At 41.8% G+C, this 24,343-nt stretch overlaps 1 protein-coding gene across 1 annotated transcript; it reads left to right on the forward strand.

Moving 5' to 3' along the window:
* Nucleotides 1-398: 398 nt before the first annotated feature.
* Nucleotides 399-21,473, forward strand: syt9a (synaptotagmin IXa; the record flags this gene model as incomplete). The annotated part of the gene is made up of 7 exons (XM_080843402.1): nt 399-591; nt 9,903-10,392; nt 11,438-11,990; nt 18,497-18,617; nt 18,827-18,998; nt 19,454-19,583; nt 21,405-21,473. The coding sequence occupies exons 1-7, from the start codon at nt 444-446 to the stop codon at nt 21,471-21,473; spliced, it is 1,683 nt and encodes a 560-aa protein (XP_080699528.1). The 5' UTR covers nt 399-443.
* Between the last annotated feature and the right edge of the window lie 2,870 nt (nt 21,474-24,343).

The following is a 24,343-nucleotide window of genomic DNA, read 5'->3' on the forward strand; positions in this document are numbered from 1 at the left end:
CGGTGGGAAATGTGAAACGGCGGAAAGCTCAATGAGAAATAAGTGAGCGACGCAAGCGCTGTTCTTTCAATCGACATGAGCGCAGTCATTTCAGCACCGCGGTGAGAGCGGACAGCGCAAAGCAGTGTGTGCCTGAGGAATCAACCAGTGGCACTTTCGATTGGGACTTCGTTGTGAAATGCGGCGGACAACAATCTGAATCAAAGCGATCAACTTCAAATCTATATATCTGGTGGGATAATCGGAATCGCAGAGTTTGTGAGAGATAAAAAGGCTTCCCCTTGACCGTATACACTCGGCACTGAGCAACAATGTGGTAATCTGCCGTCTCAGGTGCAGCTTGACTGGTAAAGAGTGTGGGGATTGGTGTCTGTTCTGGCTAAGGAGTGGTGTGGTGTGGTGCTGCTGAGGAGCCCCTCCATTCAGAAGGATGCTCGTGGGAAATGCCTGGAGACAGAGAGGACGAGATTTGTCAAAAGGCACTAGAACTGTTGTCAGATCTCTGCTCTAAGGGCGAAGTACAAAATGAAAATTGTTTGGATTTCATATACCATTTCCGAGACTTGGCCAGACCGAGGTACTCAGACTCAGGTAGGTGTCTGTGATGCTCCGAATTTCGCAGTGCCGGCACTGTCCTCTTCGGTGCTACCATGTAGCCTATACTAAAACCACTTTTTGACCATGCCAAAGTCACCTTTATCTGTAAATTGTGTAAATGGTATTGGCAACATACATTGTAAGATCACGAAGTGAAAATAAAATGTGCGATGCATAAGAATATAAATTACAATAGACTTGTTGCATTGACCCTCACCATTCCTCCAGTAAGGTAGCGGGTGTGCCGTGCTTAGCACCTATGCTATAGCATTTCATATCTCTTTACGTTTTGCGGACTACATTTCAATTTCACGTATGTAAATTAATTTAAACGGCATGCCAAATTGCAATTGTTCTCATGAAGATAGAAGGAAAGGAGGAGGAGGAAGTTGACTGAAAGACAAAAAAGCTATAGCTCAGTCTCAATTTACTATATCATGCAGCGCCCTTTAAAACAAATGAAGGCGCACTGTCGTCTTTTGTGAATAAGGGTTTTGAGAAGATTTTTCCATAGATAAGAGCGTCTAAAACACAAGAGTGACTTATCGCACCGCCTGCAATAATGTAAGCATGACAAACAGAATAGAATTCATAAAATGTTTAAACTCTTCTGTCACACACACACACACACATACACACACACGCACACACACACACACACACATGCACTCTCAAACGCGTTTTCCCCGAAGAGTACGTGACCCATTTAACGCTTGTAAGCGTGTGATCTCGTTGTCTTCATCGCAGAAGTGAGGCAGCAGTGCAGATGGGAGTTTTTTGGTTACCCGCTCATGCAACATTAACTCTGAAGACATTGAAGCCCAAAGTAAGAACACAGCAGCATTGCGGTAGCTTTGGGAAATACGGACTCGGAACAGGCGGGTCAGTAGGCTATGGTCAGCTCAGCCCACTTACCAATTCGCACGAACAGAGAACATCGTTAAGGGTCCAAATGGGGTGGTGTTTCATAGAATACTAGAGGTATTCAGACTTCCTCTCAGTTCAATTAAGAACCAGTAAGAAGACGGAATGGGGGATGGAATGCTTGTCAGCTACCTGTCATTGTGAATTGGAATTAGTGGGATTTGAAATGGCACTAGTGGAACTTTTACTGACAACCATGAATACGCACTAATGAAGATTGCAAATATATGGACCCTTTTGAAGAATCAGATTCATTTTCGTGTAATAATGATATAATTCCGTAAGTATATTCATTGGATCAGATGCTGGGGTTACTTCATTTCTGACAGTCTAAATGAAACCCATTAGCATTAATCTTTGATTACAAAGATGAAAATTCCAAATGATATTTTAAAGTAATATAGACAGGTAAGACAAGGATGTAACTTACATATGAGGCATTGCCTTACTTTATCTCCATCACTATTACCATGCATGCCAGGACCTGGACCCTATTTTTGACATCCATTCCATGCCTATATGAAGGCTCTCAGGCTACTCAGAGCTTTTTTTTTTAAATACCGACATGCTCCTCACCTTATTGACAGCCGTGAGTGGGAGGTAACGCCATTGCAGAGGTCCACAATGGCTTACTTTTTTCCCAGAGCCCCAGGCCTGGTTTTTAATAAATCACCACAGCTGAGAAATGCCTCTTCAATTTGGATGAGATGGTTCAAAAGAACGTATGGATGAAGACAGAGAGAGGAGAGAGAGAAAGCAAGTAAATGAGAGAGAGAAAGATAGGAAGAGACCCTTGATTGTATTGAAATCAGCAAGCCATGCCAAATGCATGTGAGGCAGATGCCTGCCTGCAGAATTCTCTTGCACTTCTTACTCTCTAGATGTTTAAAACGGCGTTATTTTCTTGTGAAATGAAAGCTGATGCCACCTGTGAAATCTCCATCCAGCTGCACCATGACTCAGTTGGTGACCAAGGTTTTTCCATGTCTGAAATGAAGAAAACAACTCCACCAGACAGCAGTAGTGGTAGTCGTGCGAATGAATGCCACAGAGTTATTTACAGTAGACGCACTCATATACTTGGGGCGGGGGCGGAGGGGTGTGGGGGGAAGTATGCACGCACTGTATACCGTTCTGAGTGGTCTGTAATGACCACCCCAGGGGAAATTAAAACACATCTCTCAAAATCAGGTCAGAGCCAGTAAGTGGCCTGTATAATGCCTACCATCATACTTCCCTCACAGCCTGAACAACATGAATCACTGCTGAATAAAGGGTGAAGGACAAGTCTCCAATTTCACCAGAGAAAAAAAAAGTGGGGTATCTCTTTGACCTGAGAAACACATGTTTCCATGATTAAAGAATGATCATGCAGTCGGAGGATACCAAAGATACCTCTATCTAATTCAGAGATGTTGAGATACAAGGACTATTTGTCTTCTGCTGACTGACTGGAGCATGGCACATATCTGATATAGCCTACTGCACAGAGAGAAAGAAAATGGACTCAAGAGACAAAAGAAACTATGTGGTCAGTGTGTCATCTTTGTGTCCACAAACCTGTAGAAACAGTCAGCACTAAGGCTGGTGTGATCCCCAAACCGCTCTTATAGTCTTCCCTGCCTTGTGGAAACATGGGGGGGGGGGGGGGGGGGGGGGTACTATAAACATTCCATAAGACAAACATCTCCAGAGAATGTGAAGTCACACAAGCTCATTTATATTTTGGATTCCATGCTTGATGTCCCACAAGTCAGTTTAGTTATTTGATGATCAATGAGCATGCCAGCTCTCTCATTCTTATTCAGTCCACTCACAGTTTCTAGATGAGACACAAGGGCATCATTTGGAATGCATTTATGATTGCCAGTACCTAAAGCTGGAGAGATGTGTCATCGTGAAAGGAATAAAAACACGAGTTCCGGGAGATATGTCATCTAAAAAATCACATACCCCCTCCTTCCATCAAGAAGATCTGAAAAAATAAACATGATGTCTCAAAGTGGTTGGACAAAAAAGAAAATGTCACCTCAAATGCTAAAGGTTCAATGCAGTGAATGAGCAGTAAAATGGTATGGTTGCAATCCATTCTAAAACGCGCAGAGCTTTGCAATTTTGGTGACAAAAAAAAAATATATAATATAATGTATAATATCCTGGACGACGGATATGGACTGACGAGTGTTAAAAAGTGGTTGATGGCATGGAATATTACACCTTTGTCACAGGCCTTGCTCGAAAGCAGATAAAAAAAATTATCTGAATCCCAGTCGTATGAGAACCACCAACTTGCTGTCAAAATTGGATAAACCAAATTGATAATTTATTAGGATTAGCCCAAACAAATACATTAAATTACTTTCATTTCATTTTGATAATTTTATCATAGGTGGGTATAAAATGCGATGACAGTTACATGGAAAACCTAAGAACCAGTTCTATGACATGTAGATATGAATCACATGATAATGTTAATTACGTAACTAACCAAATACACACATAAATGCTATACAGTCTTGTGGAAATGGGCCTTTATGCAGTAAAAAGATTGGGAATAGTACACACTTCCTGCACAGGACAAGTTCAAGGAAAGACACACAAGCCCAACAAACAAATGCATGTGTAACAATAGCCAGCGGATACAGTGCTGTGCAGTGAGTAAACCTCACTGTCAGATATGCTAGTGACAGACAGTGGCACCTATGGGTTTTAGCCTTCTTGCTAGCACGCCCGCCTCTCATGCCCTGGGTTGCGGATTCGAGTCCAGTGTGCGACTGTGCTTATTTACTCAACGCTGGTTACACATGTGTGTACGCAAACACATCTTTCTTTCCTTGACTGTCAGCAAAATAATATGGCCTCATTAATGAAAGCCCAGAGCTGTGAATATTGTATTTGGGTTTCAGATTCTGAGGGAATGCGTAATGCCACACATCCTCCCAGTGAATTTCCAGAGGAATCAAAGGCACCAGGCCTTCCTTGCCCCTGCTCACATATTCATTTGGTGTCTTATGTTTCTTCTAATAGCACTTCTTCTTTGGTCATATTAACTGATGATGTGTTTAAGGTTGAGATATTTCTCAATATAACATTTCTAAACTGTTCATTGGACCAGGCAGTGAGACAACAGGTAGATATCCTCCAACATGCTGTAGAAACTGTTGTCTGCAAACTGCTGAGCACCCTCCTCTGTTTCCGAAGAGCTTCATTTACATAATTCCCTTATTTCGTTTTTTGGATGAGAAATGGGAACGCATACAAAAGAAGATAGATCATTATTTTTGGTTGATGGACTGAAAAAATATGAAGACTCAAAAAAGACTATTTCTGCAGTTGTATCACAGTTGCACTCATTTTCCTGGCACCATCTGCACAACATCACACTTTAGCGAAAGGAATTGCCGTTTTTAATCTGCCCTTGATGTAGAAACCTGCAGGATTTTCTCTGTCCTACTACTGTGTACTCTCAAATGGATAAGATGATAAAATCAGCATTCATTTCCACTCAGTGTCAAACCCCTATTGCAATCCTGAAAAGATCAACTGCAGCCCAAAATGAAGGCTTCAGGGAGAACACTGAGCCAATGAGGAAACCCCTTCAAAAAACATCGAGTGGAACTTCTCGTCGCTTTTCCCTGTGAAGTGAAGTGAGAGATGACTAAGAGATCTTGTCGTGACTCCTTGCTTATCTGCTAACATGTGCCTCCGTGCTTGCAGGACTGCAAGGCTGTGAGTGTGACTGGGTTAGATTATTCATAAGGGTGTTTCAAATAGTTTAGCATTGTTCCCTTTCCTTAAGGTATGCTAAAAGAATCATGTCTGCCGACTCATCCAAACTTAAAATAAAGGTATTTATTATGTAGATAACTACGCCCCACTCAGATAATCCCAATTAATCTTGCCACTTTTTTTTTTTTTTTAATTCAAGAAAGAGAGTCCCTTGGTATCGCATGTATAATTAATGGTGCGGCCCATTTTCAATTAAAAACACGCTGATTTCATTAGAGTCACTATCAGTTATAAGTCATTGTAATGGTGACAGCGGCCACGTATTCAAAGAGCAGGGGTTTGCTGAGGCAAACTCACCAAACGTGGGGTGACAGCACACTCATCCGTGAAAGTTATTTTGATGAAAGTGGCTGGGGACTGTGAATCAGCCTTGAAGTGCAGTGATGGATATCTGAGCAAACTCTGAAGAACCCTCAGTAATGTTCATCGACGGCTGGAAGAATGGTCCCAAAAGGGCTGTTACTGGTTGGACGTCCTGTGCTGTTTGTTTTTCTTGATATTCATTGATACTTTCGAAGGATACTGCAAACATTCACTTATATTGGCTATAGTTGCCATTCCTGTTCAGTCAACCTTGAAAATATTCATCAGAAGCATTTGTGCAAAGTACACAGCAAAATCGCCAGTGTTAATTCAACTCCCATAGTGTTAAATTCAACACTTTTCCAGTGTTTATATAATCCTCACTGATTCAGAGTTAAATCAACACTTTGCAAAGTGTTAATATTTTAACTACATTGTGGTGTTAAAAATCTAACACTCTAAGTGTTAATTTCTACACTGTACTGTGTTAACTCTTTTCACTGGGAGTGTTATTCCATAACACTTGTGGTGTTGTTGAGTACACTTTTAAGTGTTCACTATTACACTGGATAAGGTTAACTATTTTCACTGGGAGTGTTAATTCATAACATCCACAGTGTTATTTATAACACTTTTAAGTGTTTATTTTCACACTCAATTGTGTTAACTCTTTTTCACTTAGTGTTACTTTATAACATTTACAATGTTATTGTATGACACTTTAGAGTGCTCTATGAGTTTTTAAATTCTAATCTGTATTTACTGTCTTATACCTTTACCACATTGAAGTGCAATTGTGTTACTATCAGTGAAAAAAAAATACAGAAAGATGATGACATTACATTCACATTATAATTTTAATACATTCCAAGCACCATCAAAACATTGTACTTTAACAAATAAAATAATGGCATAATGTAAAGTCCATTGTTATTGCCATAAGAACTTTGTAAGTCAAAGGGCTTGTAAATTTCAATAGAATCTGCTCTAATAACATCGTTTTCATCGGTTTCAAAGACTTGATAGGCATGGAAATGCTCACTGAACTTTTCAACAAAAAGCTTGTTAACTATAAGGTGACACTATTGACCAAAACATGGATCTATGCTTTTGATTATGGCTACTCAGAGCGCAAAAATCGTCCAACAAGGGTGAACTTGGACAGTACTGGCAATAGTATAGGCCTCAACTCCATTCAGACTCTTTGTCTAATAAGAAACATTCCTTTAATTTTTGGTGACATTGTGCCAGAAGGAAATCAGAACTAGACCTTGCTATTGCTTTTACTACAAATAACGTAGTGGGATTTGAAAAGTTAATCAGAAGCACCCAGTGAGCTTGTGGCTTGGCAGGGGATGAGTTGTTTGTCCACTGCGATGTAGAAGGTGTCAATTCTGCTTTGGGTTTGGCCAACAGCAAGGATGTATGGTTCGCCAGATCTTTCTTGCAGGTGTTCATCGATGCAGCTGCATGACTAAAAACAAATAAGATACAAAAAAAAAACATACACTGTTAAGTAAGCCAAGTATAAATGACCCCTTTAGTTTTAAATCATGTTCCTTACTGGACTCCTGAACAATAGGCCTGTACTTAGTCTTGTCAAAAACATACTCCACATGGAGAGGAAAAAAATGAAAGTTCAGAGCTAAAAAAGTGTCTTGTAGGACATTAAAAAGTGAGGGAACTTACAGGATTTACCTTGTGAAAGTGCACCGTTTTGTCTTCTGCATCCCTTGGACTTATTTTGGTCCTCCTCTTCCGTCCAGCTGAAGGTGGCAAAAGATGAAGCAGTAGCAGTACAGAAGCCATGTCACTATCACAATCTGTTTGGGGTGGAATGTATCAGACAATTTATAAAATGAAAAAGTTAAAATAAAGATTAGTATTGTCAAAAAAACATGCAGCGAAGCGTACCATTGTCATCATTCTCTGCGAGCTTCTCTGCAGCTTTTAGCAAATGACACAGGTCAGTTGACGGAGTCAGCTGGTTGGCCTCTTTGATGAATTTTGGCTTGAATGAGCTGTTTCAACACAAAACAGCAGCAGGAAGTCTTGATTGACCTGTTAATCATACACAAGTGTTACATTTAGTCTACGTTACACCAAATGCTGTCCTTCTTATAGCTCCCAACAGCACCCTGAAGCTATAACTGAAGCTGAAGCTATAACTTTGCTTTTATCTTTTTTAATTATTATTTTAGGCCTGCATTTATTTGGGGCAATATTATGGTACTGCATCTTGGATTAGTAACTCTGCACTTCTTTGTGTTAATGGTAGACTAAATTAAACAAGTCAGCCGCAACAGTGATACAGATCTTACCAAGATTGATCAATAATAGAAGTTTTTATTTATTTATTTGTATATGAGACACAATAGTCTACAATAAACTGTGTTACAGGTATAGCCTAGTTTTTTAACATATGAGCTACATCCAGTCTTGTGATATGAGGAGCTGATACATGGGCAACATAGCTTGTTAAGCCTCTTAGGATGTCTTACCTTCACTTATGAATTCCAAATAAGTGAAGCTGGCGTGCAATTTGATGTACTTCTTTAAATGGAGGTATTTCACGTTCGGCAGCATGTCCTAAAATTGCACCTGGTGGCGAAAGTAGGGAAAGGGGGTGAAAAACTATATTACCATAAATGTATTACCCATGGTTTAAGTGGCAATGGAAGTTTGTTGCATCCAACAGTGTGCGCTTAACACGCTTCCTACTTTATATAACAAAACATCATTAGTAGCCTACATTGATAAGTGAATTTCTTACATTTGAAACCGGCGGTTCTAACATATGCACAGCTCTGTCTATGACATATTGCTGTCGATAGCTAGTCGTTTTTTCATATAGCATGGTAGGCTAGATGTTGCATCATATAAAATATCGGCGGCATCGACGACCCTCCCTCCACTGATATATTTCGTTAAGTGTAAAACACTGAATAGTAGCCTATTTCGCTGAAGCCAAAGCAAAGGGGAAAGTCTTCCCTCTGTTCATGCTAATTACTGCTTCCCTTACCATTAGCAAGCAATCAATCCCTATACTGCGTTATCCTTACATGCGTTTGAAGCAGAGTTAAGGGTAACTACTTCGACAACAAAACTTGACTTGAACTGTCTTTAAATTAGATTCTTACCTTTTTAACAGAATATTCCTGACAAGAACGTTCTCTCTCCCCTTTACAACTATGAAAGTGAGCAAAGTGCATTTCCCTGTCGAGCTCACCTTACCACAAGCTGCCAGCTACTAACGTTATGACAAATTCAAATTCTAACGTCTGCGAGTACCCCCGCCCCTCTTCATTCAAAAGGAATAAAATGGCTCGCATTTCTTTTATAACATTAAAATCACTGTTAAGCACTTATTATATGTACATTTATTGTCTCTGTAAAAACCTGTGGAAGATGGTCAGCTTTACTTAGGCTAAAGAATCCTGGCGTTTAGGCTACCACACAATTTATTAGTAACCTAAGCTTCCACATTGGCAAAATGTTGCGTGCTTTAGATAAATACCGTTATTAAAAATGATAATATTTAGGCGTAATTATGATTTAAATTAAAACAAATTTAAATTATAATGTATGGTTCTTACCTTAACAACCTCCACGATTGATCTCGACACCAAACTTCTAGCAGCCTCTTCATGCCCGAGAGCGCGTAAAAACCGGATGTAGAAATCAACTCCAAATAAGTGATGGGTATTGACTCCTTGAAATAACCCCAGCTACAGAGCTTTTTCAGCACTGTAAGTGTTACAATAACTCTAAAATCAACACTTGTTAACTCTGATTAGTTAACACCGAACATTTTAACTCAAATTAACACTACCGATTTTGCTGTGTACATCATCACAGTTCATGCTGTAATGATTTTAATGAAGAGAAAATAACTTGCCTTTTACAATCAACAAGTCTTTCTCATTTATTTCTGTATCAAACAAACATCCACATTTGTTCCAGTTGCTGACTGATTGCTTTTTTGATTAAGAAAAAAACAAAGACGGCAAAAAGGTAAATGTATGCTCAGAACGTTTTCAATGTCTATGATACTGGCAGGAATATTAATAGGGCATCAACATTAAGGTTTACACAAGAGCTTCAGAATCTCTTGAATCCTGAGTTATTAGTAAAGAATCACAGTCACTGTCAAATTACTAGCCGAGTCTTTTCTTCTGTTCACTTCCCTCTCTCCTAGTGCTCCAACATCATTCCACTGGTTAAGTACTGTAGTCCACAGTTACTGGTTGAAAGTACTGTATTTTAAAAACAGTATTTTGTTCTCGCAGATGTGTCTGTGAGCCTGCTATCGCTGGTGGTGACGGCCTGCGGTTTGGCCCTGTTCGGTGTCTCCCTCTTCGTCTCCTGGAAGCTCTGCTGGATACCATGGCGGGAGGGGGGCCTATCCCCAGGCATCAAAGACAGCCACACCTTGCCCCCTCTCCGGCCCCAGGCCATCTACACAGAGCTGGATGCTACCCTCGACAGAAGGCACTGCGCCCGCGGGTCCGTGGTGAAGGAGACGACACCGACACCATCGCTGGCGCCCGCCGCGGCTCCGTCGGTGCCCTCGTCTCCGCCGCCGGTGACCACGCCGACGGCGACACCGACGGCCACGGCGGAGGCCGCCATGAAGATCAGCCACACTTCGCCTGACATCCCGCTGGAGGTGCAGTGCAAGAGCCGGCAGAACTCCATCCACGGGACCCTGCGCATGCACAGGCAGATCACTGACCCCGCGTCCGCCTCTGTTCGCTCCACGTCCAACTCGGAGATTGGGTTAGTATTGCATCCATCACCCTTTCATGATGGGACTCACAAAATGGCTTATACTGCTAATGCTAGGCTTATGATTGATATGTTTGATCACATGGCTGGTGAAGATGGTAAGGTTTAGATGAAGCTGCCTTGAGTCAGAAGAGAGGAAATACAGGTCACTTAAAGGCTAAGCATGTGGGTCAAAGCAAGATTTTTGCTCCATAATATAGTTTAATATGTTATTGAAATGCTACAATGCAATCTTCTGTTATATGTATATGAGTGGCTATGTGAATAAAATATAGCACATCTGAAAGCACAGTGACAAACAGCAAGGTATGAATAAACAAAAGGCATGCAAGAGAGATGAATGGAACAGATACGAAAGAGTTTGGGCAGAGACATTTGTTTCTCAGGCCAAAAGAAGCATTTGACACTATCTCTTGGGTCTGAGATCATCTTTAAGTTCCTCAGCTGAGCCATGTGTATTGCGTGGGCTTTTGTCAAATCGTTCACGCTTCTGTGCTGTGGACACTTCATGCGATAAGTTTATGCCGACGTACCGGAGGGGGTCAATTTGCACTGAAGCCAAATGTTCCAACTCCAATATTCCGCTCCACTCACCGAATCAGCACAGATAAGATACAGACAGTGAGCAGAACACATTTTGAAACGGAGAAATTTGCTGCAGCGTTACCCCCTCCACCACCACCCCCCACCATTGTCCGTGTCAAACTATTACGATTTCAAAATTCAGTGTTCCCCTTCATTTTACCTTCAGCAGTGTCACTTTTCCCTAACTTTAGAGAGTCTTCCCTGTTTAAATATTCCTCACCAGTGCCGATGTTGCTGACAGACAGGTGTGAGTATTCTCACCTGAGACTGATGAGATGCATTCATCCATAAAATGAACAGCAGGCTCGATGCGGTGACTTCTCACCCACTGATCCTCTCACATCTAACTCCACACTGCTCTTTCAGTCTATCCATCCATCTATCTACCTCATCTACCTCTCATCTACTTCTTCTGCTTGTTCTCTCCCTCCTATCTCCTGGAAAAAAAAAGGAATAATTCCATCCGTCGCCAGAGTTACCTGTCCAATCCGGACTTCAACGTGGCTCAGTTCCAGAGGCAGGAGTCGCTGACGGGCATGAGTCTGGGCCGCCTGAAGCCCGAGCTGTACCAGCAGCGCTCCCTGGAGGGGGATGAAGGCCGGGGCAGCCGCGGAGGGGGCTGCGGACGCCTGCACTTCATCCTCAAGTTCGACTGTGACCTGGAGCAGCTCATAGTCAAGATCCACCGTGCCGAGGACCTGCCCGCCAAGGACTTCTCAGGCACCTCGGACCCCTACGTCAAAATCTACCTGCTTCCCGACCGCAAGACCAAGCACCAGACCAAGGTGCACCGTAAGACTCTGAACCCCATTTTCGACGAGGTCTTCCTGTTCCCTGTGTCCTACGCCGAGCTGCCCACACGGAAGCTCCACTTCAGCATCTACGACTTCGACCGCTTCTCGCGCCATGACATCATTGGCCAGGTGGTGGTGGACAATTTCCTGGACCTGGCAGACTTTCCCAGGGAAACAAAGCTCATCAGGGACATCCAGTATGTGTCCTCGGTGAGTAAAACCTCACTTGCTTACAACATCAGACACACAATGAGGGTTTTTCTCCAATTATTATCGACACATACAAGAAATTTGGCCCTGGTCATTGCTGGCTGGCAGGCAAGAACAACATACAGATATAAACAACAAAATGCATTCAATATACAGGTAATATGCAGATAATAAAAAAAATGTATGTATACATTAAGTGCATAACATATTAATATACATAAAGTGTGACATATTGGACGTGTATAAGGCAATTTCTCTATGCTCTCCCTCATGCAGATAAACAAATGCAATACGGGTGTGTATTAGACTGGTGAGGCTTTCAAGAGGAGAGGGGCTGCAAATATTTTGATCAGTGTTGGTTTCTGAGGTCTTCAGGAGACCTTTAGAGCTGGCCATCTGGGAGGGGCTTTGAATCTTCCCTGTGCTGAGACAAGAGCAGGCTCTGAGTGTTAGTGATAATGAAGCAACATAATGGAAATAGTGCGGACACCCTGCTGTCAGTGCCGTGGCCCGCCGTATTAAGCAAAGCTTTACTTTAATGAGAGGAAATATTGACAAGGCAGTTGCTGGTTACAATGCAAAATGCTAGCAACACAGTCGCCATGGTGATCATGGTAGATGAAGCCAACATGAACATTCCTCCTTCCTCCCCCCTCTCTCATGGACAACTCCTTTAACATTACTCAATTTTTTTCCCCTCATGCTCTCGTTTCAATTTATATCTCTGTTCATGTAGCGTTTCCTCCCAGTGGCTTTGTCTATTATATTCTGTATCTCTTCCAAGCCTGGTGTTACTCCTAACTCATAGGGGGATGCCTCTTGTTTGTTGAGGATTTCTTCTCATTATCCTGGCAAGATGTAAAGGTTAGTTTAGTTAAACAAAACACTTTTTTCCCTCTGTATATTTTAGGAAGTAAATGCCAAACAGCTCATCGCTCTCGCCTGGGAAGGTGTTCTCAGCTAAAGCAAAGCCGATATTCTCCATTTTCCTTCACAGCCTCAGGTTGCACTCAGACTCTGGATTTGATGCATGTTTGAGATGCAGTTGATGGATTTAGGTTATGGGCCCCTCATTTCTTGATTGGACAAGCCATCCATTTCAGCCTTTCTCTGAGGGCATGAGTGATGGAGGGATCATTTTGTTCCTGCTGCCTGATCTCCAGGGGGGAGAAAGCTAAATTAGAAGGGGGCTAGTGGGTGAACAGGGATGATGGAAGTTGTAAGGCACAGGGCATGAGGTTCATGACTCCTGTTCCAAAGCTCCAGGGGATCTATAACCTTGTTTTGCCATTTTGTAGGCCTCTGAATCACACACTTATTAGTGTCGCAAATAGCAATTCATTTTCCATAAAGCTATACTGTATGTGGATTTCCCTAAGGAATACAACTGTGCTCATAGTTGAGCCAACAACCTCAACCCCTCCTTCTGCTGGGTCCTGCGAGGCTGTGGAAGGCATTGATTATGTGCCATACCTCGTTAAATATGGGCCTGGTATTCATCAGCTCTCCTTTCAGCTTTCGTGTTTAAGGACAATTAATTTCAGGCGCCCACCATTCCTTTGGAGTCAATACGGATCAAATACATCAGTGGGTTCACGCTAATGAAGACATTCAGTAGTCAGTAGCATCGAGACAATGATAATGAGACCCTTCTTTTTGAGCCCGCCGCCATCCATCCATTTTGTGGTTTTGGCATCCATACATTTGCAGTCATGGAGGGTGAATCGCTACCCATGGGAAGCATTCATGAAATCCTTCCAATCAGTTCTGCTTGGCTCTGTAATCTGTTCTGAATGATTGGGGAATAGCAAGGAGGGGTGAAATCAGTGTTTACTGATGAGCTATTATGAGCTTTCTTCCACTTTAATTGAAATCGTAAAATTGTATTTTCAGATATTGAGTGCTAGGCCCAACAATAACAGTTATCACACCTTACATTTTATATCCTATTAATCCATATCTGTACAGATTGTTGATTGTATTGCCAATATGAGCCCTGCCCAGTGGCTCTAAGGGAAATCTATATTGAGAGGGTCATGGTGACAAAGACCACAAATAATGATCATGGTACAAATAACATGTTTCTTCAATATATGACTCTTCAATTGAATGAAAATGCTCATACCAAGTGTATTTATGCCAACACTGATTTCCTTCAACTCCTGAGTTCCATTCCAGATGGCTAATCACATAAATAACAATGCAGTTTTTCATCAATGACTTCCGACAATATTTTCTGGCCTTTTGGTGAAAACACTTTTCAGAGAAAAAAAACCTTTTAATATGTTTTTATTTCATCACTGCAAATGGCACTCTGAACACTGATTATGGAATTACAGAGGGGGAGAGTGACTCTCAATCAGTTCCTGATTAACTGAAGATTGGAGGGTAAATCATTCACGACAGATGCACATTCTCTTTCTCACCTCTGGTAATGTGGCGCAGACAATAGCTGTGACACCGGAACCATACTCCCCTCCCATCCTTTCTTTTCCCACCTGTTCCCTTTCTTTTCCCATCTTCTTTTTCCCATCCTGTCAAGATCTCCCATGGAGACTCCTTGACTCCTGTGTGTTCAGTCCTTTAGTGTGAAACAGACAAAATTGAAATGACTCCTAAGTCCACATCCAGTCATAATGGTTTGGATGGAACACCAGGGAGACTCAGCACACATTGCTGCATATTTCATGAGAATCTGCCAAAGGTGGGTGAGTGGGCTACATCCTGAACAGTGATGAGGTGTAATCCCCTATTGTTGTAGTAAAGCCCTTAAGCATCTGGGTGGAATTGAACTTTGTCCTAACATGACATATCCTCTGGGAGACCAACAGAATTAAAATGATCTATTGCCAGTATTTATTTGTCAAGTCTAAATAAGATGTGTTATGTGCCGAGTCATAGACCGGATCAGTTCTTGAAGTCTAGAGGTCTACTTCAGACTTATGCATAAAACTGGAATGAAGATGTTATTATTTTGTTGTCACCTGAATTTATGGTCTTAATACCCAGTACAATTCTCCGTACATCGCTATGTATGGCCTGAATAAACAGAAAAATGATCATAGGCTTACAGTACTTCTGAATCTCTGAAATTAAATGATCCATTTTTCAATACAGGCGTGTGCAAATCTGATTGGGACTGATGGACATTATACCTATTGAATAGACATCATTACACTATACACCATGTCTTCCTCACTTAGGCTATGGGGGCTGTATACATTCACAACAGTTGCTGCCTATCCATAAGCATATATGTAGCTTTATACAGTACCTCAGCATTGTTTCTTTTCAGCTCATAGTCTCATTCACTCTTCAACACTGTTGTCAGTGACAACTCTGACAAATAAGTATTCACTGCTGCCTCTGAAGAATTCTCAATATTGTTTGCACTGCCAAGAACAAAATGGCTCCCAGTAGACCTCAGCGCAGATAACCACTCAAAATGTGACTATTACCACATCATGTTCTAATACATCAGGTCTCCAGGGGGGCAACAGGGAATGAAGGAATAAAGCAGCCTAATCCACCTTTATCAAAAGGGAGTTAGGCCACCTAATGTGCAATAAAACAGGCCGATTACTGAGCCTTACTAAACACCTCTTGCTACGTTACAGAAATATTGCATGGTGATGAAGGGGCTTAAATACAGAAGATGTCTTTTATCTAATTAGGCGCAGGATGAGTTATTCATCAAGTGACTCAGTCAATTATTTTAAACCTTCATCCACCCCATTGCAAACAAATCATACTGATGAAGCCTTCATATTTCCCTTCCGGTTATTTCAGGCCCTGCAGCATGAGCCGATCGAACACATTTGCATGAATATGGATTTCAGCAGGCCTATGAATTATGTTGTTTGTGGCTTAGAACTTAATTGCATGCATTTCCTCATCTTAAGCATTCCTCTGCGGTTTGTGGTACAGTCATTGCTATTTATTTAGATCGCTTAATGAATACTGAACAGCATTCAGGTGACTCTAGCAGTCTCTGGCCACTGAATAACGCCCGAGTTTGAGAATTCTGATACTGGTTTGTGTGTTGAACCCTAACTCAGATGTGCAAATCTGCAGTGACAGATCATATGAAATGAATGAATGTGAGACAGACCATGACAGAGGAAATGAGATTTGCTTTGATCGAGCATAGTAGGAGCTTTCACATTTTAGATTCATTTAAAACCAAAGACGCATAATGGTGCGGTAACAACGTCTGTCACTGAAGATGAACCTGACAATTATGCTGTTTGCTTTCGACCTCATGTGAATGCCCCTGCATATTATGAAGTTCAATATGAGTGTAGATCTTTCTAACATGGAAACACCCAGAAACAGCCTGGTGCCCAGAGACTGAAGTTTATAAACTGACCTTAGCAAAGAGATAGAATATGTGTCAAACTTCAATTTTCTGAAAAGTGTAGGGAAAGCCAGAGCCACAAATTGAATAATTTGATCCCCATTTAGTTTGTTGTCAATAAATAGGGATTTTTTTGTGCAGATAGATAGTTCTGAAAATCTGATTGTTTCACTTCATATGCTTTTTTACATGTTGACTTTAATGGGTGATGCCAGCACAGTGTTTATATTGCCTTGCTTATTCCCTAGATGTCAGTAGTAGGAGGAGGTAGGAGGCTTAAGCTTAGCAAACCATAACACAGTGAAAAGTGGTTTTGAAATTCAGACGACTACTATGTATTCTTATCCTTCCTATCCTTTGAAAAGTCAGTATGACTATTTGCTAATCTGCCTAGCAGCCTGCAGAAGCTCCTTGAATATTGAACTGCATGGCCGTCAGCCTGTGTGGGCACAGCACCGTGTTAATGTGGTAGCAAGTGAACTGCAAGAAATAAAAAGCCGCAGTGACCTTTTCTCCATGACGTAAAAAAAACAAAACAAGTGCAATTGTGGTGTAGTGCAGAACATGTGAGACTCAACAGGGTGCAGAGCACAGATCTAACACCTCTTATCCACGCCACAACCTCCCCCCCCCCCTCCAGCAGTCAACCGGAGAAGCTATTAGGAAATGATCTGCAAATGTCAGAGGTAGAGGAGCTCTGTCGGAGTGGCTGAAGGAGAGCCCTGGGGTCTGTAGGAAGGAACATCCTCTGGTTTGCCTTCACACCAGAAAAATATCAGTCTGATGCAGTCTGCAGTTAACACTTCTGGCTTTCCTTGGTGTCTTTTGGGCAACCAGGGATAGTTAGAATGTGATTTTTTTGAGGAATCTCTTTTTATGTTAGTGCAAGAGAAAAGAAAGCGCTAATTTTGGATTAGGCTGTATTCATTCGCAATTAAAGTGTTGGCATGCTTTTACCCAATGCCACTTCGCATTAGGGGTTTTCAGGGTTCGTTGGGAAATATATTCTACGCGTGTGACGTAGTGTCTGAAAAGAAAGTCTCACATTATCAGTGGAGTTATTTTTGGAGCATGTGTTAATTGAGCTGTTACTTTCTACAAGGGGGCTGATGTGGTGTTAAGATCTAGTTTGGAAAAAGAAAGAAAGAGAGAAAGGGACTAGTCTCCAAAGCCTCACAATTCTTAAAATTCACACACCCTGACAGATGCCTACCCTGGAGGGGAGGGGAACTGACAGTGGCTGCCATTGAAAGCGTCTACTTATGGGCTGAAAATCTGCACAAAATGTATTTGCTATTCACTTGAGCAGACCTAATACACCTACTCAAAGAGGCAAGCCTATGAGTGTCTGTGTTTGTATGTGTTGCAGGTGGGTGGGTTCGCGTCACGTCCATGTGTTAAAGGCAGCGGCCCCTTTCAACACTGGCCCTTGTCTCCTGCATTAAAACACGCCATGTAGTCTTTAAGATTAGATCACAACCTGTCACGTCAGCTGCAGTTAAAGTTGTGATTTAATATGGATGTGAGGCGACTCACCCACCCTGTGGAGGGCTGTGTGCTTGCCACTCATTTAAATGTCAAACTGAAGACATTTCAAGACAAAGGAGCCCGCTCTGCGAACAGAAAAAGCCCGGTGGCCAGCATTTAATGGTGTTCTTCGTGGTAGTTTGTGAAGAGCATTTTGCTCTGCTGCTCCTCCTGATAACAACAAGTCTAACTCTGAGTTCTGTAACTTCTACTTGAGCACTATGTCTCAAAACGTCATTTACCGCTGCCCCTGGGCTTCATGCCTTTGGCCTGCATATTTGCTCCGCATCAGCAGTAGCATCTGTAGAGGAGTTTCCAGATAAGAGCGATGATATCTACAGTTCCTCCAGATGTTCCTGATCTCTCATATGCTGAGTACTCATCTGCAGAGTAATTAATTTACTGGGCCATCAGCGAACTCCAGAAGCTACAGACAGATTAGTTGATTTGCTAACTAGTTTTCAGAAGGATAATGATCAATCTTCCAGAAGATTTCTAGTGGTAATGCAAAGTGGTGATTCTTAGCGATAATGTGGAGAGATGCCTTAAATGAGTGTATATTATTCCTGTATCCCCCCTGTTTCACAGTTGTGTCATACTGATGTTGTTGGTGTCTTCACAGGATAATGTGGATTTAGGGGACCTCATGTTCTCACTTTGCTACCTGCCTACTGCTGGACGCTTGACCATCACCATCATTAAGGCTCGCAACCTTAAAGCCATGGACATCACTGGAGCATCTGGTAAAATACACACACATAGACAGACAGACACACAAACAGACACGCACACGCACACGCACACGCACACGCACACGCACACGCACACGCACACGCACACGCACACACACACACCACACACACCACACACACACACACACACATCGTAATTAGTATCAAACAGAAGTCACAAGTTCCCAGTCAGTATAATGCAGATTCCTGTTTTTTTGCAGATCCTTATGTGAAGGTGTCCTTAATGTGTGATGGGAAGAGGCTGAAGAAGAGAAAAACTTCCACTAAGAGAAACACGCTGAATCCTGTCTACAATGAGGCCATAGTCTTCGATTGTCCTCCAGAGAATATCGATCAGATCAGCCTCCTGATTGCAGTAATGGACTATGACCGGTGAGTCCCATGCCAATCTGTTTTCCCTTTGCATTTCAATCTTTTTCCAAGTGCGTCAAAGATGTGCTATCATTGCCTTCCTTGCAGAAATGCCATTTTAAGCCATTGTAAGTACTTGATAGGTTGATGAGATATACCCAGCCTGAAGATGACAGCACATTTTATTTCTCAAAATCGTGTGCAATGGGTTGAATCACAGGCTATTCTCCCCAACGGCATAAAAAAAACAGAGGCCTTGACCTTTTGATTCAATCAAATCGTTCAGCTGAGATTTTTTTGCAGAACATCAGAGAATAATCTGGTTTGATCGGTACGTGCCTCAGAGAATAACGAGAACCCCTTCAAGCAGTTGTATGGCCATGATGATTTTCCCCTTTGCTTTATACCTCTGTTTCTACTTCTCCAGTTTTACTTTTGCCTTTTCAAATGAATTTCTGTTCTTGGCTTGTTTACAGGGTAGGTCACAATGAGGTCATTGGTGTGTGTCGGGTAGGAAACGATGCTGAGAGCCTCGGCCGAGACCACTGGGGCGAGATGTTGACATACCCCCGTAAACCTATTGCCCACTGGCACCCTGTAGTAGAGGTAAAGCTGTTCTCATTCATACTTCTTACTAAGATGTAACTGTCATGGAGATGAAATTGGGAAACTACTGCAGCAAATGTTTTTGTTAGCTTGAGCTTGTAGCTTCTTGGCAGATGTGAATATGAATGAATATGAGGTTCAAAAACATGCAATTAACTATCTTCTAGGATTCATCTCACAAGCAATTTAAACTTTAGCATCAATTTGACTAAGAAAGCCAAAAAAGAGTTTCTGTTTTGAGTGTGAAATGTTTATTCAACACAAGCATCTATACATACAGTATATATGCATTGTCTGTATATCAAATATTTCTATATTGCTGTGTATATGGTGTATACCCTTTTCCTGTCAACTCTAGGTTTTACTCTAGGTCTACTCACAGTCTTGAGGTTGTTTCCAACCATAAGCATCATTCATCACACTCAGAATCAATACCAGAAAAACCTCACAATACCGCTGTGCTACAAACCCATCAGAGGTGCAACAGTAATATCTTTGATAGTTACAGGCAAGCAACCTTGTCATCCTTCATTATTTCCATGACATCTCAGTTTCATAAGCCTAGGGGACCAGACCAGTTGGACTTTGGAATTTGACCAGGGTGTCTTGACAACATGTATGTTTTCAATATATAACAGGTCCACTGAGGATGCAATTAGTTATGTGGCATGTAAAGCTATGCAGCACACCATATGGAGTAGCATAAGAAAAAAAGGAAGGAATGCCGCAGTTAGTGGGTTTCGAGCACAGTTGGCACGCTCACCTATCCCAGATTAATGGGTTATTTGTGTTTACTTCAAAGGGATTCCAGCTTTTCTGTATACAACATGGTAAACCTACAGGGCCAAGGACAGGCGAGGGGCTTAGGGAAATAGAGACAGAAAAAGAAAGAGGGAGGTGGGGTGGGTTGGGGTTATGCAATGAAAGGGGAAAAAGAGTGAGACAGATGTGTTGTAGTGGAGAGAGAGACACATAAAAGACATACAAAGTGAAAAAAAGGGGGCTGATGTTTTATCTGGTTGCTGCAGGGTCATTCGTTGCTGTAGTGGCCTGAAATCCCAGGCCGAACCAATGGGAAGCTCATCTATTATTTAGCAGTGCGCATCCTAGGCCATTTGAGTCAAGGTTACGCTGCCTACACAGGCCCCATTTTGCCTCCCCCAGACTCGCACTCAAAATACAGTCATTGGTCTTACCTTTTCAAAAGAACTGTATTTTAAATTTCTGTATTTTAAACAGCTATAGCATTGTTCCTGCAGAGAACAGGTTTCTGTTGGTGGAAAATTCATGAATTCCTTTTAGAAAGGAAGTAATAATTGCTGAGGGAAGACAGAGGAGAGAAAAACAAAGGAACAGGCAATTTATCATAAGAGGTGGCTCTGGCTCTGGACAAATGGCTGTGAGAAAGGGAAGGCAATTCTGTCCTTTTAGATAACTGTGTGTACTGCCATGCAGGCAGCTCGTTTAAAGCTTTTATGTTGCCATACAGAGACAGAAAAGGAATCATTACTCTCACAAAAGTGCTTTTTTACAACCACTTTGAAAACAAAATTCAAACAAAACATATAGTTGTGTGTATATAAGAGTGATTTAGTGCAACATACAGTACAATAGTTTTTTTCCTCATTGTGTATTACCTGCACATCCACCTCCACAATGTGTTTAAAGTGCTTTTCACCAAATCCCTAGCATTGGAAATAACAGTCTTTTGCAAATGCTAATACTGTACTTAGTACTGCAAGAACTGCTAGTGCCTGAGCAGAATGACCAAAACCTGATTCATATCTGTTGATCCATCTTATATTTCCACTTTCTCTACAGTATCAGGGGAGCGGCAGCGGGAGTCAAGGAGGCTCCTGTAACTCCCTCAAAGCACCTCTCTCACCCTGACGAGTCCTGTCCTGCACACATCGCACCATTAGCAGACCGAGAGAGTGATAGAGAGCAGAGAGAAGAGGACCAAACCCGTCTGGATGAGACCAAGGCCACAATACTGAGAGTGGGGGTGGGCTGATGGCGAAGATTCCTGAGACGGAGAGAGAGAGAGAGAGAGAGAGAGAGAGAGAGAGAGAGAGAGAGAGAGAGAGAGAGAAAGAGGGAGAGAGAGATAGTCACCACCATTGTCAGACCCCAGTGGCTCTGGGACGCCACCTTTGCATGGTCGATGCGGATTGCTTAAAAGTTGCATGTTAAGTGGCATACAGTGTGGTCGTTTGTTTTCCTCTTAACATAATTTGTGATGAAAGATACGTGAGTGCCCAGAGTTGTCGCTATGGGTTCATGTCAGCTTCAGTCCGAAACTACAGTCAATGTTTTCTACCATAGTCTTGATACCTGTTTTTATTGGAGTGTCTCTGTATCACATGTTGTTCTAAAGGTTTCGTCCAGTTGCCATGGTTTCCTGAGGACACAGTGCATGAATCAATTTAAGTGGGGTACTCTGTTTTTTCCTGTTTTTTGTTATAAAATGGAATGTGAAGTTTTGTCATAACATCTCATGATGTTAGATGAAAGTTAATTTATAGACTTTGCAAGTAAAACTGTCCTAACAAGATGTTATTAAACACATTTCTTTTCTTAAAAGTGGCCTTGTCATTTGTAATCCACATATCCTCAAATTTCATTTAACCCTAAAGATGACAAATCTTAGCCATGCTGAATAGCTACCATCCTGATATCTGCAGTATCTGGAGTATTTTGAAAGACGGCATGATGAACATAGAGAGCTGTAGTCACTTAACAGACTTGTTCTGTAAAAGTATATAGTATTATAGTCTTTTGGCAATGAATTAATTATCATTGGCTGAAGAATTCTCATTGGCCAAAGAGTATGTAGAATAGAATAGAAAAGCCTTTATTGTCATTGTTTTTGCATAGAACGAAATTTGGAGTGCTTCTCCTGTTGGTGTGACGAGGGACAACATACACAACAACAACATATAACACAACAATATTACAACTATCTAAAAACAGTAGGAATAGCTTAAAAATATATATAAATATTAAGAATACAACAAAGTGCCGCGGTATGGATTAAAGTACTTCCCTGAGAAACAATATATACATCAACAGTACACAGAATAATAAATACAGAAATAGAGATGGTATATGTGACTTGCAGTCAATAAAGTGGGTATGTAGAGATAGGTGCGCTAATCTAACACATTTAATGTTGGTAATTGGTTAGACATAGACACACACATCACACACATCTACTTAGATGAATTTCTTCAGTAAAGACAGGATTGATGGATGTCTTGAGGTTCAGTCGATCGGCGTACTCTGTCATAGGCAAGAGTTATTGTCTACCATCAGAAGGCATGTTGACAGCAAAACTGGCCTGGTTTCACAGGGTATAAAGTTATCCTTAGGGACGATTCCTGAACATCTTTTATCAGAGCTTTGTACAGCTTTGAACAAGCATTGCTTCAGTATTACCATCCCTCTCTGAGCACTTAATGACACTCTAGCCCGAGCCAAGATCTCAGTGGTGTACTGGTTTCCGTGGATCCGCCAATCAATTCCTTTTATTCTCTCCTCCCTGTTTCTAAATTGGAAACTACCGTCTTTCTGAGAGAACAAAGCCTCAGTGCCCACTGAGTCAATTACATTTTCAGGTGTGTGTGTGTGTGTTTGTGGGTATTTTATCCTGCACGTCCATACAAAACATACCCGTCCATTATTTTGGCATTTGAGATAAATATCCATGCAAATATTCAAATGTGCGAACAGAAGATGTGTGCATTGAAAGGGAAAAAACCTGTCCTTGCTTTGATCTCAACTGTCATAGGAGCATGCATTCTTTCCTAAGCACTCAGCTATAGTGATGAAATGCGAACAATTTCACTGGCAATCTCACCCAGAAAGCTTAATAGACAGCTGAATGGCATAGCCCACTGAAAAAAACTCCATTTAAAGAATGTGTTTCGTCCCCATTTCTCTGTAGTGTCAGGAGAGACTGTTTTTATTCTATCTGTGCTTCCAAATGCTCTCATTTTTTAGCATTAGAGGCACTGTGCATTTCAAGCATGCATGAATGGCTTTTTTGTAAAGATTCATGATTGAGTAAGGAACATCAAAGGCACTATTTTAGATACCCACTCAGAACTACACTCTTGCGCAACCATAGAAACATTACCCTTCCTGTTACAAAGGAGTTGTTTGACAAGCGCATGGCTTAATTCCACTTGATCTGCTAGGTAAGCACAGAGACTTTCTGTTCCAGGCTGCAGATATCCAAAAACCACATTATAGTAGTGAAATGTTTATTCGTGGCAAGGTGTTAAGGCTGGGAGCGATGAGTTTGCGTGCACACGTTCAGGAAAGACGTGGCCTCGTGCTACGCGAGCAGAGCAGAAGTGTGATTTCGGACTGGTTGCCTCTTCCTGCACCATCCCCACTGCGCTCCTCGCCTGTGCCAAAATGTCATGAAGGCTGTGAATTATTCAGAGCTCGTTAAGAGGCTGAGTGCCAACAGTCGCTCTCTCTCTTTCTATAACGACGCCGGCATTCGCTCTCCACTGTTGAACAATCACGACCTGGCCCTCCTACACGCGCCTGGGCCTGTCACTTAACAGCTGATGCTCCGGAGTGTTATAGACCAATGCTCCAGAGCATTAGAGGCTCGTTAGAGGTTGCGTTAGGGCCTCATTACGACATAAATGAAGTGAGTGACATGACATACCAGCGAGTCGACATCCAAGGACACAGTCCTCTCAGTACAAGCTCTGTGTCTTAAATTAACACTGCATTTTTTAAAC

Source organism: Sprattus sprattus, assembly GCF_963457725.1.
Source record: "Sprattus sprattus genome assembly, chromosome: 8".
NCBI lineage: Eukaryota > Metazoa > Chordata > Actinopteri > Clupeiformes > Clupeidae > Sprattus > Sprattus sprattus.